Source organism: Poromitra crassiceps (genome assembly GCF_964638095.1).
Source record: "Poromitra crassiceps genome assembly, chromosome: 27".
Classification (NCBI taxonomy): Eukaryota; Metazoa; Chordata; class Actinopteri; order Beryciformes; family Melamphaidae; genus Poromitra; species Poromitra crassiceps.
The window spans coordinates 7,279,283-7,294,282 of NC_139650.1; the positions used below are offsets into that span (position 1 = coordinate 7,279,283).

At 49.7% G+C, this 15,000-nt stretch overlaps 1 protein-coding gene across 1 annotated transcript in view; it reads right to left on the reverse strand.

Moving 5' to 3' along the window:
* The window catches only part of LOC310799406 (dedicator of cytokinesis protein 3-like), a gene marked incomplete at both ends in the record, with an annotated part of 383,185 nt that overhangs the window by 227,861 nt on the left and 140,324 nt on the right, over positions 1 to 15,000 (reverse strand). Inside the window, one exon of the mRNA XM_083661993.1 lies at positions 7,367 to 7,407. Coding sequence (XP_083518119.1) covers positions 7,367 to 7,407 — 41 coding nt within the window. The remainder of the gene's footprint in view (positions 1 to 7,366; positions 7,408 to 15,000) is intronic.

Sequence of the window (15,000 nt, forward strand, 5' to 3'; positions counted from 1 at the left end):
TTGGCCAATAAGTATGTAACATACAACTAAAGCAAACAGTAATGTCTTCATTTAATGTAGAATGCAAAGGACACGTAACTGGCTCGTTAAACTCGCATTCTAGAAATATTGTTACGTGCAGCTCTTACCCCGGCCTGTCGGACACTTCAAGCCAACAGCCAACACTCTGCCTCAGCTGGGACAGTGCAGTCTGCCCGGAGGCAGCCTCATCCTCTGCCCCGAGGCTCACGCAGTGAGCCAGCCAGTGACTATACGCACTCCACAGCGCTGTATTGACATTATATTGTGTTTGTACACGGACTGTTATTGAAACGTGACCGGTATAGGTTTCAGATTTGTCCAGGTAAAATACATTATTTTGCGGTGCGGACACTGAGGAGCGGTGCGGACTTGTTCTGCCAATCTGCCCCCAAATCTGGTGGGATCCATCGAGTGGGATTCACAGCATTCAAGCGCCAGGATTGGTCAACGTCAACTCCCTAATCTCAGACACGCCCACCTTCCAACGGTCAAATCTAACTCCTCACACGCACGCTATGTCCCGCCTCTCTACCCTGTTTCAATGTTGGTTTGCAGTCAGAATACGTCACACAGACCCTCTGAGACCAATATCATGTCCACTTTCAGGTTAGGGTTACGCTTCAAAACAGAACGCGTCGGGAGAGGTGTCTCATGACGAGGACGTTGAAAGACGAGGACAAGGTCTCCCATGCATCCCTTCTTCACCCTTACTTATATTTCAATATCAGACGGTTGTTACGTTAAGTAGGGAGGAGAACTCCAAGTGGAATCTTGTTCAGAGCTTAAGGCTGCACCTGGGGAGAAAACGTTGACTCATAGTGAACTGGCAGAGCAGCTTGGCTGTGGGCGGCACACTGCCATTCATTTCCTGTAGGTTAGAGCAAGGCCAATGAGATGCAGCCGATAACAAGCTCTCGTTCCGCCATGCAAATCAAACGTCAGGGATGTTGAGAGCACGGCTGGAGCTGTTCAACACCAAGGACTCAGCTGCACGTACAAGTTCAGCCATCTTTGCTTCTATCCTGCAACTTTAGTTAGTATTCACCTTATGTTCAGACGCGGGGGTGGTGCCAAATTCTTCCGGGTCGTGTTAACACTTCCGGCGGTCACGGCGCGAAATACAAAAGAACGTCGGAAGAAGAGAGTTGTTTTTGTAGCGGACAGTGCAGGGGGTAAAACAAAGAACGTAGCCTACTACTTTGAGCTCGGTACACAGAAAGCAAGCGGAGTATCCACTGTTAGCCAGGTCCGATAACGTTATCGTCGACAATGACGAGCATTTTCTTGTAAAATATACCTGGACTCCAACAAAGAAAGCTTCAGATGGTTTTCTCTCCTCCGAGCGCAGCGCGAGCCACTTACGTCTATAAGACCCGCAGACGTTAACGTAATTCCCTGGAATGCGAGAATTAACGAGCCAGTTACATGGCGTTGCATTCTTAGACATTGCCGTTTGCTTTTATTTGTTATGTTACATACAATTGGCTAAATTATTAGTTAATTCAGAGTTAGATGATATTGGAGCAGCTGGCCTTTTTTTTGCCGGAAGTCGTGACACAACCACACAACCGGGTCAAATGGGCGTGGCTACATAAGGTGAATAGAGAGCCAAAGTGAACCTCACTTCCTGCCTTTCTCTGGGCACCAGCGTCTGAAGGAATATGAATGGTGGTGAACGTCTCCTCGTCTGGCTCGTCTGGTACTCTATTGCTTTTCCTGACTCATATCCCATTGGTTCAAACTTTTGATTGACCTCACACTGCAGTATGCCCGGCCCCAACATCCTGTTTCAACAGGAAATGCATCAAATACAGAAAGTAAAGATGCAGTTTCATGGGCACTTTAAAATGTGCTTAAAACACAATCAATAATTCAGCCAGCTCTCATATACATGTTTTATGTAATGTGATTATATCCCCTCCCCCCACTAACCAGGATGCATTATAATTTAAACTTTGTGTAACCTTATTACTGGAGTTCTGTAGCATGGAATTTACATCCGTTTAGCTAATCAGTTTGTCCTGGTTATAAAGCAAGTTCACAAAATCGACACTGCAGTCTTCCTCTGTATACATTTAGCTGTAGCATGCCACCACAGCAGGAATCTACCATTAGTAAGTAAGTAGTAAGTAACGTTTATTTATATGGCACCTTTCACAGATCACAGAGCAGAGACACAAAGTGCTTCACATCATCAAATACAGTTAAAACAAGTAGTAAGAAACACAAGCAAGACACAAACAAACACACAGAGATACACACAAGAGGCTAGACAAAAGGCCAGACTGTGCAGATGAGTCTTTAACTGCTTTTTGAAAATGTCAATAGAGGCAGCAGATCATAGGAGGGGCGTTCCATCGATTGGGAGCCACAAATTGAAATGCTCTGTCGCCTTTCGTTTTGAGCCTAGAGCGAGGAACAGCTAGTAAGTCGTGGTCCGAAGACCTCAGTGACCGCGGATATCCCGCCCCGCGGTCGGGCCGGATCATAAAAATAAACATTGTGATTAATAGCGGATGGGTTGAAACGATGGTTGGCGGTTGAAACGATGTATCGGTAATGAGGAAAATAATATTAATTACGTTTTCTAGTCTATGAACGTATTTTAAGCTACCTTTTTCGTCAGGCACATTCTTAGTCGCCTATTAATTGTAGGATCCCCAAAGGAGCCACGGCAGTGGTACACGTAAACAAAACAATAGCCATGTGCTAGGTCGCTAGGCTCCACTTTTGGTCCATATATGGTCAATGATGTCACCCTCAAAGAGGAGTCTCCGCTGAAGACGTGTTTGAAAAGATACAATGAGACAATCCAGTAAACTAAACTTAAAGCTATAGCGTTAGCCGAGTAAACTACATGAGGGCAAGTGGTGGACTGGACATAATACAGCATGGAAGTTTATTTGGAGTCTTGGACTGCAGCGATCGCACCAACGGCAGCAGAAACCGTAAGTTTGCTACTTTTATTGCGTTGTGAAATGTCGGGTGCATGGCGGGCGTGGATCTATAAATAGTATGATATAATTTGCGCGGATTTATGGCGGGCGGACGGTTCATGCATACACGCGGATTAGGATGGCATAAAAGCTGATCCGCGCATCTCTACTGGTGATGTACTGTAGTGATGGAGTAGATTGCTGATGTAGGCAGGTGCCTGTAGGCAGGTGCCTGTATGTACACAAAAAAACATGAAAAAAATACAAAAACAAGAAAAAAAAAGTAGCAGCCCACGTTTTTTAGAAGCAATTATTATGATTAAAAGGCGCAGTTCAACCTCAACTTGAAACATAGCTTTGAGGCAAACAAGCGACAGATACAAGATATGGGACAATGGCTCCCCTCAAGCGCTGTGCATAAACACAGGAAATAGTGCATTATGTATGATGTGTACTGTATACATGCATGATCATAATCTACAAGATAGCCACATGAAAATGTATGAACCTGCCAGGGTTAGGAGGAGTTCATTTCCCGGGGATAAACGTACACGCTGACAGCACTGTGAAGACAGTTTACTGTAGCCTACACGCACATGAATTTTGGCAGGTGCTGTGAATACTGAGTTTTACACACTTAAAAGAAAAGGCTGTTTTCCTCAGTTAAAGTCACTGGATACAAGATGTCGTCATGGCTTCGGAGGCACGTTCTGATGCGATGCTGTGCGCTTTACCAAACACGCTGACAACAAACAAGTTTCTCTAGAAGTTTTCAGGTAAAAACCATGATGTTTCATTTGTATATATACCGGTACTATATTATACACTTTGTGTGTGTGTGTGTGTGTGTGTGTGTGTGTGTGTGTGTGGCCATTTTGCCTTTATTTGATAGGATAGTACGTGCTAGACAGCGACAGGAAAGCAGGAAGAGAGAGAGAGGGGAGGACATGCAGCAACTGACCGCAGGTTGGATTCGAACCCGGGTCAGCTGCGTAGAGGGGTGCGCTTTAATGGTACGCATTCTACCAGGTGAGCCACCCCAGCCATTTGTATATTGAGTAACTTTAAGAAATACCTGGGCGTCAATGAGGAAATACGTATTTATGTTCTTCATTGTTGAAAGATGTGTTTTTCTTCTGACATCAGTGAGATATCATCACCCTGCGCTACAGAGCATGTTGGCAATAAACAACACTGTTTTCTTTTGCAGCAAACACTGTGTCACATAGCTGTCATTTTGACTGTGATCTACAGCAGGGGTTCTCAAAGTGGGGTCCAGGGAGCCCCAGGGGTCCTTGAGGGGTTCCGGGGGGTCCCCTACAGATACGGGGGGGTTATTTTCACTATAATTCCACCTATAATAAGTAACAGAATAAGACTATTTTTGGTCATGGGTTTCATACGCTTTCTGTAATAAAACATCTAAAAGCAAAATTCTTATCAGATGGGGGACTCTGGACTAAATCTTATCAGATGGGGGTCCGTGGTCTAATTTGTGCCAGTTTTGGGGGTTTTGAGGTGAAAAAGTTTGAGAACCACTGACCTACAGAGCGTCCAAACAAGATGCCAACCGCTAGCAGCTATGCTTCCAGGGAAAGCTGAAAAGCCGAGCTGAAGCGCATGGCTCCGTCCAACAGAGCATGTTAGCTTTGGCTACAGAGAACAGTATTGGCCATGAATCAGACACTATTGTTATCGACGCTACCATGAGATGTTGAAGGATGTCAACAGCTCCAGGCTATAATAGCACAGATGAAGATCCCACGCTACACTTGATCGACTCAGACATGTGGTTACTGCAGGCCAACAGACCGAGGACGCGCTGAAGACACCTACCTGCACATTCCGGGTCAGAATCACATAATATAGAGATTCTGACCCGGGACAATGCTACAGTGTCAGTGGTGTAAGTCAACCGAGAAACCCAAGTCCAGATGTGGTCAGGAAGTTCTGATCACATCCTGATCATGATGCGTTTACACCTTGCATTAACCTGCATTTTTCCTTATCCAGATAACATCCAGATAACTCATCCGGATACAGGTCACATTTAAAAAGCAGGTGTAAATGGGGTGACAGACAGCAAGAAAGTGGCATTCTCATAGTGCCTGAGTCAATGACTATGTTTACATGCACACAATATTCCACTATTATTCGGAAAATGACAATATTCCAGTTGCATTTTCCGAATTTGCCCTTTTTCCGAATTTAGCATTTTCCGATTAAGACATCTGGGTTATTCCAGTATTATTCGGGTTTTCGGAGGATTCTTTGATCATGTATACAGCGCATTCGGAATATGCGTCTCAATCAGGGTTTTTACCGCAGTTGCGACGCATGTTGCCTGTTTGTGGTCAACTGATGTGTGCTAGAAAGCTCTAGAACAGGTGATATACCGTAAATTCCGGACTATAAGCCGCGGCTTTTTCCCCGTTTTTTGGCCCTGCGGCTTATATAACGGTGCGGCTTATCTATGGATTTTTTCAGAAAAAAAAAAAAAAAATACAAATAAAATCTCTCTTTTTTAGCACTCTTTCTAACTATAAATCCACTTCTGTTTTAATTTCCTCTCTTGCCCTCTTTTCACCACACCGCGGACACTGTGTGCACTGTAAAAATAAACAAAGGTGGTGTTGTGTTATGTTGTTTTGTTGAAATGTTACGGTAATACGGTAAATGGGAGCTTCCTCAAACAGCCATCTCTTTCCCGACAATCCCCTCTGTGCGTGACCCCTTACATATGGTAATTACGGTAAGCAAACGGCCACTCGGCCAACAACTCCCTCCCCCGACTACCAGGAGAAAATCACAAACTTCGGCGAATTCACACAAAGGAAGATCAAGGAATATTCCATCGAACCGGAGCAGATCATAAATATGGATGAAGTGCCTTTGACGTTCGACCTGCCACTCACTCGGACTGTTAACAAGAAAGGTGAATCGTCGATCACATTGAGAACCACTGGGCACGAGAGAACGAATTTCACTTGTGTTCTGGCCTGCTCTGCATCTGGAGTAAAGCTGCCGCCAATGGTGATTTTTAAGCGGATTACGATGCCGAAAGAGAAAATTCCCAGTGGGATATGCCTCAGAGTCAACAAGAAAGGGTGGATGATGGAAAGTGTCATGAAGGAGTGGCTGGCTGAGTGCTACGTCAAGCGCCCTGGAGGATTCTTTCACCAAAAAAAAGCTTTGCTCGTTCTCGACAGCATGAGGGCTCATATAACAGATTCCGTGAAAGCAGCCATCAAGACCACAAACTCCATTCGGGTTCCGAAAGGCTGGACTGCTGCGTGATGATGACGCCGGCACAGCTGGGCGCCTTCAGAGGCTGTTCGATTCCGACACCGACAGTGACGAAGAGGAGTTCCTTGGTTTTGAGAGTGACAACGAAGGAGAGAGGAGAGTGGTTGACGAAGCCACCCTGAACCTGTTCGTTTCCGACACTGAAGTTGAGGACTTTGCTGGTTTCAGTACGGAGGAAGAAGAGGAAGACGAGGATTAGTGACTTGACTTTGACTCTGACTGTTTTTGACGCTGCACCTTCACCTAAAAGATGAAGACAAGGATTACGGTACCTGGTTTCATTGTTGACAGCACCTTTTGTTGAAATGTTAATAAATGGGAGCTTCCCCAAACAGCCATCTCTTTCCCGACATTCCTCTCTGTGCACGAACCCTTACATATGGTAATTAAACATCAAAACACCCGCGGCTTATAGTCCGGTGCGGCTTATATATGTAAAAAACAGTCAATTTTGCTGCTGCGGCTTATATACCGGTGCGCCTTATAGTCCGGAATTTACGGTAATCATAATAATCCATCATCACTGGCATGCAAAAAGAAAAGCCCACATTTCTGATCGGGAGGAGATGAGAAACATCGATTTAAAGAGAGAGAGAGAGTAGCCTAATAGAGCCCAGTGCCCACGGAAGTCCACAATGCTTGCGAGCCTGCGAGGTAATAATGTAGGCTACTAGCCTACTTATTATGAAAGACTTGGATGCGCAACACCAAACTTTTCAGCAGCAAGCTCCTGAAATGGACCAAGTGTGGCTTGTAAGAATAGTGCTGCTCTGTTTATTCTCAACAGAAAAACTCCGCGGCTCCGCCTACCTGCATCTCTCTCTCTCCCCCCCTCCCTCACGTGCCGGGGAGGGCGAGCTACGGCTGCAGGTAAACGGGAATATTAGTGGATTATTCATTTAGTCGGAATATTGTCATTTCCCGAATATGGGCAAAAAGCGGAATATTGTGTGCATGTAAACGTAGTCACTGTAAACACTCTATAGAGTGAAGATAGAGTATAAGAGATTGTAGATGTGAGAGAGTGAAAGCTCAGGATAAACAGAGACACAGTAAAGAGTGTGAAAGAGCAGAGGCTGTGAGACGCTGTCACACTCTCTTACCTTGATGTTTGGCTTCCTTGTGGAGCATCCTCTGTACCATCCTGAAAGACACACACACACACACACACACACACATCAGTTAGAGATCCGGCGGAGAAGAGGGCTATGAGTCAACATTTTGATTTACATAATGCATCAAATGACAGCTTGAACATCCAACAGCCACTTTCACATCTTTGAGTTAGACCACAATTGTTTTTGCATCATTGCAGTTCGTATCGAGTCTTAAATTCTTATTTTTCGTGAAAAAAGTGAAAAACCCTCCAATGATAATTTCACTGATTTCCCATGCAAATTCACTTGCTACAGGAATGTTCTATACCGAGTGTGTTGATTTCAGATTTAAAGTGACAATTCCATAACAAAAGAGTCACAGTCAGGTTTGATCTTGGCAACAGCCAATGCATGTACCGTAAGTAATTCAATTAAATAAGACTTTATGTATACAGCACCTTAACCAAGTGTTACAAAGTGCTTTAAGAAAATAAGAGTACTGTAACAATAAAAAGAGAGAAAGGGAACACAAAAGTAGATAGTCTTTATATTATAAAATATACCTGATGTGAAAAACAATACAAAAACATTTTAATTAATTATTGGCATCATGATTTATTGCAGCTGATATCCCAAATGAAAATGCGGCAGAATCATTTTGAAATGAGATCGGCGCTTTGTATCAATCGAAATCGCGATTTTATTTTGATTAATCGTGCAGCCCTAGTGTGTGTGTGGGTGTGTGTGTGTGTGTGTGTGTGTGTGTGCGTGCGTGTCTGCACAATGCATGCCCATGATAGCCCGCGGCGCGTGTGTGCAATTTGCATGTGTAAATGTGTATACGCGTATGTGGCCTTACTGTATGTGTAAACAGACAGTGACAGATAGGGGGCCCAGGGCTATGGTCAGATTCAGTCCAATACTCTGTGTAGCACTGTGCATGCAAGAGTGTGTGTGGGCAGGGTGTTTCCTGCCTCACAACGCACGACAGTAAGCATGAACGCAGCGCCTAAAGACTGACCGTATGGAGCGATGTGTTTTTAATAAAAGAATCCACGCTTCCAAGCTTAAATCATTAAAACATAAAAGGACATAATTTACACCTTGTTTTTAGCTGAAATCATGTAGCCAGAGAAGCCCCTCTTCTTCACCCACTTCTTGCTGCACCTGGCTAGTAGGGCTGTGAATCTTCACTGGCCTCACGATTCGATTCGATTACGATTCAGAGAGCTACGATTCGATTCGATTACGATTCAGAGGGCTACGATTCGATTCGATTACGATTATCGATGCATCTTGATGCATCTTAAAAAAAAAATCCCCAATACATGATTTATTTTTTCTCACTTTCTTTTTTCTCACTGTGTGGCTACTTTTAAAATAAAAGTGCATTTGGAATTGCATTGTATTATGCAATAATATATATATTATATATATATATATATATATAATTATCCATAATTAAAATAAACAACTGCATGTACTTCCATTATATTTTATTTGATTATTATTATTATTATTATTATTATTTATTTTTATTTTTATTTTTATTTTTATTTTTATTTTTATTTTTATTTTTATTTTTAACTCATTGAATGCCATGGACGTCCTTCGACGTCCAATTAAATAGTGACGTAGAATGCCACGGACGTCCTTCGACGTCCAATGCGTTTTTTGACGGTGGGACGTCGATCAAAGCCTTCCGCAGCTCCTGTACAACTATAGTAGCTATTGGAGGTGTATAACCTATTTTACGGACTCATTAGGTGGCGACAGTGCTTGCTCGGTGCAGTCCAGATTAGAGACAGGTCCGAGAAACAGCCTAAAAGCCGTGGATCAAAGACAAACCGATGCATGCTCCCAGAGCCATTTGCTCTGTCGCGGGAGCTGACATTGGCTCCGAACAGGAGTCAATCCGCGCTCACAACTGAGCCCCTCTGTCCCTGTCTGTCTGTCTGTCTGTCTGTATAGTTTCTCCACCCGATTAGCAGCCAGGAAAGCAGCCCCTGACGCCAAACCATTCAGCAATCCGGGTTGGCTCTTCCCTGCTGTGGCGCTGAGAGCCGACAGCAGCACACAAACGCAGCACTCCGAAAATATAATGGTTGCGTGAGGCTGTGTGCAGTGTGGGGAGGAGTTTACGGGGGGAGGGGGGGAGGGGGGTGGTGCACGCAGGGCATCACACAACAACTACGTCACTACATCAGAAAATATTATCTTCAGACTCAGTGAATGTGCTTGAAATGCTGCATTTCACAAAAGGCGGATTATCTCAGCTAATAATTTGAAAAGCCTGAAAACGCTGAAAACAACCTATCTTCTCCGGCTCATAACTAAAGAACGGAAAATGGTATCAATAAACTTTTTTTTTGCTGATGATACAATAGAGCCAGCTCGTTCTTGTGCGTGTTCGGTGTTTACATAGTAATATCACACAATATTCTGTGGGCCTCGAGAAATCACTGAAAACGCTCTGAAAACTCTGGCACTGGGAGCATCCGTTCTCCAAAAGTGGCTGGCACTCAATGAGTTAATAATCGATTTTTGACATTTGTGAATCGATGCAGAATCGTGCACATCCACATCGCAATCCATCTTATAATCGATTATTTTTGACACCCCTACTGGCTAGTGCAGTTTTACTTCGTTTCGAACTCAAGCTCTCACTAGTGCCTACTTCGCTGCGTACGCAGCATTATGGAAGACTGTCATTTTTGCTCCAAAAATTACTTTTACATTAAAACCTGACCACGCCCCTTTAGGTGACGTGGTGCCCCCCTGGGCTGACTGGGCCTCCCACCTCGCCCCCGTGACTACGTCACGGCCAGTCACCCCAGGGGCCGCCACTCTTCGCTTCTTCCAGCCAGCAGGAGGACGTCGTTTTCTTAAGCTCCCCGGTTAGCTCGAAAGTCAGCGCTCTTCAGAGTTTGGACAAATAGACTCGCTCCGGTTAATTTGCCCGCCTTCGACAGGTTCGCGTGGACGAGATAAATCAGGATTCGGGGACCCGTTCCTGTTCTCTTCACCAGCGGCATCGGATCAAGTCATCCAAGCTAAGAGTATCTTCTTGCTAACTGTTGTGTTATAATACTGCCGCTGCGCAGTGCTGTATCACTGTCGCCGTACAGTGCATGTATTGACGTTTCCCCGGCTGGGTTAACGTTTGTTTGGCTCGAGCGCAAGACTCAGGTCTGCACTCATAACTTTTAGCTAGGTTGCACACGTGCAGAATAGCTTGTACCGTTAAGCAGACTAGAACAACAGGCTATTTAGCACAGTTGTCACAGTTAGCTAGCTTGCATCCGTGCTTGTGCTGCTGTTGCTAGGTACTGTAGGCGCCAGCTACTAGCTTTAGCGCGCGCACGTTTCTCCGGCTGGAGTAACGTTAAATAGATAGCTAGCTAGTCGTCTCGTGCAGCTAGCAGCTAGCTTAGCACTCCAGCATCTTTACCGTTGCAAGCGACTGTAAACAGTCAGCTTACACGTTAAACTCCCGCTAATTCTTGTACAGTCGGCGGATCTTGTTGGCGGGTTAGCTCCGCTCTCTCGCACAATGAACCGGGCGGCTGACATGAGACAGAGGGGGACAGCCAAGAGCTGTGTTAGCTGTGAGGCTACTTTGGCGATCCAGGACCGCCACAGCCAGTGTGTGTTTTGCCTCGGGCACAACCATGCTAGCGACGCCCTGTTGAAGCCAGACTTCTGCCGGGCATGCGAGGGCTTTACCTTGGCCGTTTTACGGGAGAGAGCTATGCTCTTTGTCCAGGTGGGCCCGCGGCTTAGCCACGCACCTCCCGAGGGAGGCGCGTGCGGTGGGTCTGACCGCTCGGAGGAAGAGGAGTTACCTGAAGAGCAGGGCTCCCCGGTCCTACCCGAACGGCAGAGTTTGAACTGGGGGGACGAGCCCATCGACCCTGTGTTAGAACAGGGGGGGTTTTTCCCCTATGACCCCATCATTCCCCCCCAGAACGCCCCCCAAGAGGAGTTGTCTGGCGGGGAGGATTGGGACCGCGCGACCGCGACCACCTCTCTGTTAGGGACCCGTTCGGAGGCTAGCCTCAACGAGCCCTATCAGAAGCAGTTTCTGGGGGTAATGTCCAGGGCTGCAGCTAAGCTTGGCATCGCTCGGGCCGAAACACCTCCGCCCCTCGAATCAGTGCTGCGGGGTTGCTACTACCAGCCGCTCCAGGCACCACAGGCACCTCGCCCGAAGCCCCGGCTGCCGGTCTGTATAGACGTGGTTCGCGCGGTGCAGTCAGGATGGGAAAGGCCTCAGGAGGCCAAGCCGCTCTGCGCGGGCATGGCTCCGTGGTCGGCCTTAGAGGGGGCGGATAAACTCGCGTTAACCGCGATGCCTCCTATCGAGGACATGGTGGCCAGACACCTGGCCCCTAACTCCGCGAGGCCTGCTTTGCCCTCTAAAGCGTGCCAACTTACAGCCAAGTTGGCTGAAAAGGCGTACTTGGCGGCGGGGCAGTCCGCCGCCATGACCAACAACCTGGCCATTCTGCAGGGCTACCAGGCGGTGCTCCTGCGGGACATGCAAGGTGACCCTGCCCCCGAGCTGTTTACAGAGCTCAGGATGGCCACGGACTACGCCATGCGTATGGTGGACTGCCTGGCGCAGAACAGTGGGAAGGTCATGGCCTTCTCTGTTCTCACCCACCGCCACCTGTGGCTAAATCTTACCCAGCTCCCTGAGCAGGATAAGAGGAGGCTGCTGGGGGCTCAGATCTCCCCGGGGGGCCTGTTCGGCTCCTCCGTGGAAGACTTGGCCCAGCGGTTGGAGACAACTAAGAGGGACTCGGCAGCGGTCCGCTCCTTCATGCCCAAGCGGGCGAAGGGGGAGGACCGCCGGTTCCAGGTCCAAGCGCGCGCGCAGAGTCGTCCTCCGGGGCCTCCGCCGCCGCGGACCGCACCGCGTCAGCGGGTACAAGTCTCACCGGCTAGGGCGCCCCCAGTGGATGCGCCCCACCCAGCCGCGGTGGGCCCATATTTCGTCCCACGGCAGGCCAGGGTACGCGGCCCCCGCCCCCCAAAACGAGGAGGTGCGCGGGGAGCGGGTAACCAGTCCCGTACTTAGTCACCTCCCTGGGGAAGGGGGGGGGGGCTATGAGCCCACCGTCGTTGGAGCTCAGCGCTCAACTTCGGTCTGGGACTCAGCAGGGGGAAACCCAACCCAGCTCGCCAGGGCTTGGCTTCAGGGCCAGCCTTCGGCTTGTAGCTTTAGGGACAAGCCCACCGTCCTCGGTGCCCAGCGCCCGAGCCCGGTCGGGAGCTCTCCTTGGATCGCTTATCCGCCGTCAGGAGGCCCCCGGGACAAGCCCACCATCGATGGTGCCATGGGCCCATCGTTGGTCGGGAGCTCTCCTGGGGACCGCGCGAGCGGACGAGCCCGCATCCCGCGGTCAAAAGAGAGGCTTGCCTCCTTACGCCCCCCCAGCCGGCGAAAGCCGCACGGCTGGGGGGTTTCGCCGGTTCAACACGCTCACAGGGCACGTCAGTAGGCGGAGCCCGCGTAAGAAACCGGCAGGGGGGCTTAGCCTCGTTTGTCCCGCCCCCCCCTTTTTCTTCCCCAACCAAAGCACCGGGTCCCCCGGTGCCCAACAATATACTAAACAGACCATCGTTGCCCGACAGGCTCGAGGCCTGGGAGCGTCTGTGTTCCCCGTCCCCGTGGCTGCGGCGCACCCTTCGGAAGGGTTACGCCATGCAGTTTGCCAGGGCCCCACCCAGGTTCGACGGGACCCACGATACGGTCGTGGAGGGGGAGTTTATAAACATACTCCACAAGGAGGTCTTGTCGCTCCTCGCCAAGGGGGCGATCCGCTCGGTCCCCAAGGCAGAGGTACGCTCGGGGTTCTACCACAGGTACTTCGTCGTGCCCAAAAAGGACGGCTCCATGCGTCCAATTTTGGACCTCCGGCGCCTCAACAAGACGCTGAGGAAGCTCCCGTTCCGAATGCTCTCTTTTCCCCACATCTTCAACGCGTTGAGACAGGGGGATTTCTTTACTTCCGTGGACCTGAAGGATGCGTTCTTCCATGTCCACGTGGTCAAGAGACACAGGAAATACCTGAGGTTCTCCTTCCTAGGGAAGGCTTACGAGTTCTGTGTCTTGCCTTTCGGCATGTCATTGAGCCCGCGAACCTTCACGGCTTTCGTGGAGACGGCCTTGGCTCCCCTCCGCGTGAGAGGGGTTCGCATCTTCCTTTACCTCGACGACGCTCTTATTGTGGCCGGCTCGAGGATCGAGGCCATGAAACATACCAAGGTGGTGACCGATCACCTGCAAACCTTAGGGTTTATGGTGAATTGGAAAAAGAGCTGCCTCGCCCCAGAACAGACGGCGATCTTCCTGGGGCTCGAGTTGAACTCCCGGGCTATGCGAGCCCGCCTTTCGCGGGAGCGACAGGCGCGCACGGTGCGGACAGCAAGGACATTAAGTCGATGCTCCTCGGTGTCAGTGCTTCAGTGCGCAGTTATGTTGGGCCTGATGGCCTCGGCGCTGCATGTGCTCCCCCTGGGGAGGCTACACATGCGTCCGTTCCAGATCTGGTTCCTTGTGTTGCGCTTGGATCCAGCCAGGGACCGTCATCGCAGGGTGCCTATGACAGGTCAGGCCCGCCTGGCTTTGGCCATGTGGGCAGACCCCCGTTACCTATCGAGGGGCACTCGATTGGGCCCGGTCCCGCTCAGGCTAGTGATTCGCACCGACGCCTCCCTCTGGGGTTGGGGTGCGGTGTGCGGGTTTCTGTCGGCGAACGGCCGGTGGGAAGCCCAGGAGCATCGCCACATAAACGTCTTGGAGCTGGAGGCGATCCGCCTCGCTCTGCTTCATTTCCAGCGAGTCATACATGGACGCCATGTGCTGATTCGCTCGGACAATATGGCGGCGATCGCCCACCTGAACAAACAGGGCGGTGTGCGGTCGAAGGCTTTGAACCGGTTAGCGGCGGAGATTCACCTGTGGGCGTATCCCCGTCTCCTGTCAGTGTCGGCGGTCTATCTGCCGGGACGGCTGAATTACGGCGCCGACCTGCTGTCTCGAGGCTACCCCCGTCACACGGAGTGGTGCCTCCACCCTCAGGTGGTGGAACAGATTTGGGCCAGGTTCGGTCATGCCCGCGTCGATCTGTTCGCATCGCGGCGCGCGACGCACTGCCCATTGTGGTTCTCAATCCAGGAGGACAGCCCCCCGTTGGGACACGACGCGTTGGCGAACGCGTGGCCACGGGAGGGGCTCTATGCGTTTCCACCGATCCCCCTGATCCGTCAGGTGTTGGACAGGGTGAGGGAACAGCGTCTCCGGCTCGTTCTAGTGGCCCCGTTCTGGCCCAGGCAGACGTGGTTTGCGGACCTGGTCTCCCTGGCGCAGGGCCCGCCGTGGGCATTGCCGGTGCGGGCCGATCTCCTGTCCCAGGCGGAGGGGGAGGTGTTCCACCCCTCCCCAGGCAGGTGGAAGCTAGCAGTCTGGCTCCTGAACGGGACCAGTTGCTAGCACAGGGCTTGCCTGACAATGTGGTGCGCACTATTCAGAGTGCTAGGGCCGCTTCGACCCGCACCCAGTATGCGTACAAGTGGCGGGTTTTTTCGCGATGGTGCACAAGTAAGGGTGTGGATCCAGTGAACTGCAGCGT